Genomic DNA, 5,312 nt, shown 5'->3' with positions numbered 1-5,312 from the left:
TGTATGTATGTATGTATATATAATGTAGCAGAGGATGGGAGAAAGTTGTAACATCAAACATACACGCATACATACACACACATACACACACTCTCTCTCTCTCTCTCTCACACACACACACACACACACACACACACACACACACAAATTATCATGGATGAAGAACTGGTGCTTAAGGACATGAGAGTGAATTAAATATCCAGTCTTTTACATTTCTGTGCATAAAAAATATAAGGAACAAATTATTTTTTCCAGGTAGCATTATAATCTCATTGTCATTGTTGCTTTGATACATATAGCTCCAGTGGCATCGTAGCAGCTTCCTAAAACACTCATTTTTCATATTCCACAATGCTTTAAGCTAATTATAACTCTTCTACACCCTCACCACCAACTGCATTCATACATATATTTATAACTGATATGTCTAACTGCCTCTCTCTCTGTCTCTTCCCTTTTTTAAAGTTTTGTTTGTAACTCTCTAAACATGCCACCTTTCTTCTTCACCCTTTCACCCCTCTCACCTGTCTCAATTTAAACTCAATCATTGTTTCTTGTTACTCATCCATTTCAGTTTAAACAGAAAGACTCCAAACTGCAGTCTATCTTACCTGAGGTTCAAGAAGTAAAAGGAAAGGAAGAATTTGTATCAAGTGTATTCCATCAGAGTGGCAGTATGTACAGTAAATTAGAAAGCACTGGGTATCATCACACTGACCAACCTCGAGTCAGTTCTGAATTAGAGGAAGTTTTGAACAAAAGTGGTGACCACACTGACCATTTCAAACTTTGGCCTGAGAGGGAGAAAACCTTGGATATTGGTGACCAACACACTGATCCAACTAAACACAAACTAGAAGAAGAGAAAATACAAAACAACAGTAGTTCTCATACTGCTCTGTCCAAAATTAGACCAGAGATTGAGAAAACTGAAAATATTAGTGACCAGTTCCTTTGGAGGTCAGAGAAAGTTTTGAATAAAGACAAAATTACTGATCAGTCCAACATCAGGCAAGGAGTAGAAAATGACTTGAACAAAGTTGATATTCATTCTGATCTACCTAAACTCAGGCCAGAAATAGAGAGAATCTCATGTAGAAATGTTTCACACACTGATGGGATAGAGGAGGAGGAAATATCAAAGAATGATTATCATAAGAATGAACAGTCTAGAGAAGAACTAGATATAAGGAAAGACCTGGACTGCAGTGATGATCAGAAAGACCTGACTAAATTGAGACCAGAAACTGAAGGAATCTCAGCCAGTAAGGATAATGACCAGATAAATCTGACGCCAAATACAGCGAAAGTATTAAACCATCAGACTGACCAAACCTTGGCTGAACTCAACCCAGAAGTAAAGGAGATTCAAAACACTGATCATGTTAAACTTGAAGTGGAAGAAGACACAGAAGTTCTTAATGTCATTAATGTCAATAATAATTCTATTTCCCATTTTGACCATGAAGACTTCTTATTAGAGAGGGAAAACATCCTAAATAATTCTACCCACAACATCGATCCCACTATACCCAAATCAGAAACAGAGGTAATGCTAAATAATAATATACCCCACACTGATTCTGTTAAATCTAAACCAGAGACAGAAGTAATGCCAAGCAGTGATACCCACAATACAGCCTGTGATTCAAAAATCGAGGTGTCATCAGATGACAATGATCACAGCACTGACCCTATTAAATTGACTTCAGAGACAGAAGTAATGCCAAATTGTAATGCCCACCATATTGATTCTGTTGAATCAAAACTAGAAATAAAAGTAATACCAAAAAATAAGATTCACAACACTGTCCACAGTAAGCCTATATCAAAAGCAGAAATAACTCCAGATTGCAAAGACCACAGTTCTGACCCAACTAAATCTGGTTCCAACAGAAAAGAAATACCAAATTATAATGCCCATCATATTGATTCTGCTAAGATAGAACCAAAAATAGAAGTCTCATTAAAAGCTAAAGTCAACAAAACTGTCCCTGGTAAACCAAGATCAGGGAGAGAAGTAACAACAAACAGTGACCCAGCCAATTTTAGATCTGAGGTGGCACTAAAGCCTCATCAAACCCACAAAGTTCACTTCAGCAATCATATAGAAGAGATAAGTGGAGAAGTACCTCAGTTTACTGAGTCTGAAATAACTACATCTGGAATATTAAACAAAAATGTTGGTAATCTTCATTCTGAGAGTGAGTCTTCTAATGAGCTGAAAACAATTGATCCTTTGAGAATTTCTAATACTAATGAAGCTAAAATTACCTCTGCCTCTAAAGTTAATAAGAATCATCATACTAACAAAAATTTAGAAATGCCTTCAGACAAAAGTTTTCCTATAATTAATCAAAACAAAAAGAACTCACATTGGTCTGAAAAGGCGTCACAGGTGACATTTTCTAACAACAGAAAATCAAATAAACAAGAAATTTCAAAAGAAAATTCTGTGAGTAGCTGTAATCAAAAGTCAGATTTGGGGTTGACTACTGAGAAACTGGAAATAAATAAGGAAAATATCAACAATCATACTTCGTCTTTTTCACCCTGTAAAAGAGAGAAATTGTCTTTGACCCAAGATCAAACATGTCATCTGAATTCTACTTCAGAGAGTTTTCCAGGTGTAAGTTCTCCAACAAAAAATCACTTTAAATCTAAGGAATATGTGGGTGATGCAGAGGTGACTCATCCCAAACCAAAGGATTCGCAGGTTGTTGAAAATCAAGCTTGCATTGGTGAAGAGACTAAAGACTGTGAGAAATATGCTCAAAAAAGTTCATCTATCAAAGTAAATTTCATTCCCAACAATTTCACAGAGACTTCAAAGGATACACATTTAGAAAAGGCAAGTAAAACTCTTATAAAAAGACAGACTAGAGCTAAATGTTTTTGCTTGTATATTATTTGTCCTAACTTTTGTTCTGTTGCAGGTGCATTGAGTAGACAGTTTGAAATAGAAGTGTGTCTGTGTGTAACTGTTTACATTTGTGAGTGTATGTATATGTATTGTCATCCTCATCATGATCATCATCGGTGCTAATGTTGTCATCATCATCATCACCACCACCACCACCAGCATTAGCACTAACACAAGCACCACTACCACCACCACCTTCAACATCATTAAGCCAGTTTTCCATGCTGGCATAGGTTGCATGGCTTGTCACAGTCCAAATTAGCTCTTATTTGAAATTACTGCCCTCCTAAATGGGCTGGAGGATGATATACTTGCTTGAGCATTCCATCTTTGATATGTTTTCTGTCTGGATGCCCTTTATAACCCCAACCACTGTACAAAGTATACTGAATGCATTTCATTGTACCACTAACACTTGAGAGGTTGATCTTTAGCCAAACTAAAGACATCTCTTGATTTTATCTTATGTTATCTACGCTCATTTGTAAACCACTTTACAGAGTGTACTGGGTGCATTTTATCATGACACTAGCAATAGCGAGATTGCCTTGTACTTCACAAGACTAAAGAGTCCTCACTGCTTTACAGTGTGCTTATTTAAGAAAATATAACCAAGAGGGTGAACAAGAAAGTGAGAGAGAAAAAAGTAGGTTATGTGCATGAAAGAGTGAGGGTATGATGGGAGAAACAGTGATTGGGGTCAAAAGGTGTTAGAGGAGGGAGTAATGGCAGAGAGATAATGCTCGAGTGAGAGTATGATAGGAGAAATAGGGATTAGGGTGAGAGTGCAGTGAAGAGACAGTCAGGACTTTGAGCTATGGAAATCAGAGCTGCTACATGGGTGAGAGAGAGAGAGAGAGAGAGAGAGAATTGGCAAGGGTATGAGGTAGTGACGGACGTCAATAATGGGTGCCTTTGTGGAGAAGGAGTAATTTTTTTGTTGCACAGAAAGGGTGATGGTTGGGTTTTATTGGATACTGTCAAGAGGTTGCTTTGTCTGAAGCAAACTCACAAACTTTTGACTTTTAAGATATTTATTGCTGTATGTGATTTACTATGTTGGCTGTTTACAAAAGAAAGATGCTGACAATATAACTGCCAACTGGGAGAAGAGAACTGAGCTGTGTCTTGTAGAAGGCTAGCTGTGGTACAAAGTTGTTTCTTGCTCAAGGTGGTCTGTCTGAGTGCCGAAGATGGTCTGGTCTTAGCAGTCTGCCTTCTGTGAGTACCCAAGGTGGTCTACGCAAATATCTGAGACTGTCTGCACAAATGTGCAAGGCTGCCTGGATTAGTAAGGCACCATCTGGTTTCTGCGGCATGAAAAGGGAGTGAATTCTAGAACATCTGAGGAGCCAAATCATGCCACAACTTCATGCTGATTGGTCAATTTATAGATTAATAATGTGAAACCGTGGTGGCTCACTCATGACCCCTAACTGAGTATCTTGCAGATAGGATTCAAATCCCTACAATACTAACAGATCCAATACAATTTATATTTATATTTGTGTGTGAGAGCTGCCTGTCTTGGTTCTCAATATTACACTAGTCTATTTTAAATAGTTTGTAACATATATATAATGTAATCTATATATATAACATAATCACACAGAATAAGTTATTTAAAAATATATTAATAAATGGATTAGGTCTTGTATCAATATAACCTTAACTGAAATATTAGATGTATAGATATTTCACTAAATCAGATATCCATTATGTAATGTATAAATATTTTAGTTACTCATATATTAGGTAATGTTTAATTAACCAATGTACTGTGTAATTTATAAATAACTTAGTATGCATTGAGTAAAAAAAATCAATTGTAAATTGTAAAATGTAACATGAAACTCTGTTTCTTCTTTACTTCATCTTGCTAATATTTAGTGATAGTATTTGGATTATTTAGTAGTTCATCATGAACAGGCAGATGATTTATTTGTTACTCATTAGCACATATTTGTTTATCATTCATCTACACATCTACCTGTTTATCTTTAATATATATATGTCTTCCTGTTCATTACTAATAGAAAGATTCCACCTCAAAGTCAGAAAGGTTCCTCCCTGAAGATGGTGCTAGTGTTACACAGACAGTGAACTCGTGAGTGTCAATTGGAATGATCAGTATACCTATACAACTTTTCTCAAATATCTTTTTATCTTTCTCACACATACATGTGCAGCCATCATCATCATCATCATCATCATCGTTTAACGTCCGCTTTCCATGCTAGCATGGGTTGGACGATTTGACTGAGGACTGGTGAAACCGGATGGCAACACCAGGCTCCAGTCTGATTTGGCAGAGTTTCTACAGCTGGATGCCCTTCCTAACGCCAACCACTCAGAGAGTGTAGTGGGTGCTTTTACGTGTCACCCGCAC

At 36.7% G+C, this 5,312-nt stretch overlaps 1 protein-coding gene across 10 annotated transcripts in view; it reads left to right on the top strand.

The window, feature by feature from the left end:
• The window catches only part of LOC106879385 (uncharacterized), a 175,326-nt gene that overhangs the window by 126,174 nt on the left and 43,840 nt on the right, over nt 1–5,312 (top strand). For all 10 annotated transcript variants that reach the window (XM_052966277.1, XM_052966275.1, XM_052966276.1 and 7 more), the window contains 2 exons: nt 575–2,851; nt 4,960–5,030. In XM_052966277.1, coding sequence (XP_052822237.1) covers nt 575–2,851; nt 4,960–5,030 — 2,348 coding nt within the window. The remainder of the gene's footprint in view (nt 1–574; nt 2,852–4,959; nt 5,031–5,312) is intronic.

This window comes from Octopus bimaculoides, chromosome 3, assembly GCF_001194135.2.
Source record: "Octopus bimaculoides isolate UCB-OBI-ISO-001 chromosome 3, ASM119413v2, whole genome shotgun sequence".
NCBI lineage: Eukaryota > Metazoa > Mollusca > Cephalopoda > Octopoda > Octopodidae > Octopus > Octopus bimaculoides.
The sequence above is the reverse complement of the archived record's forward strand: the minus strand, read 5'-3'. Positions and strand labels throughout refer to the sequence as shown.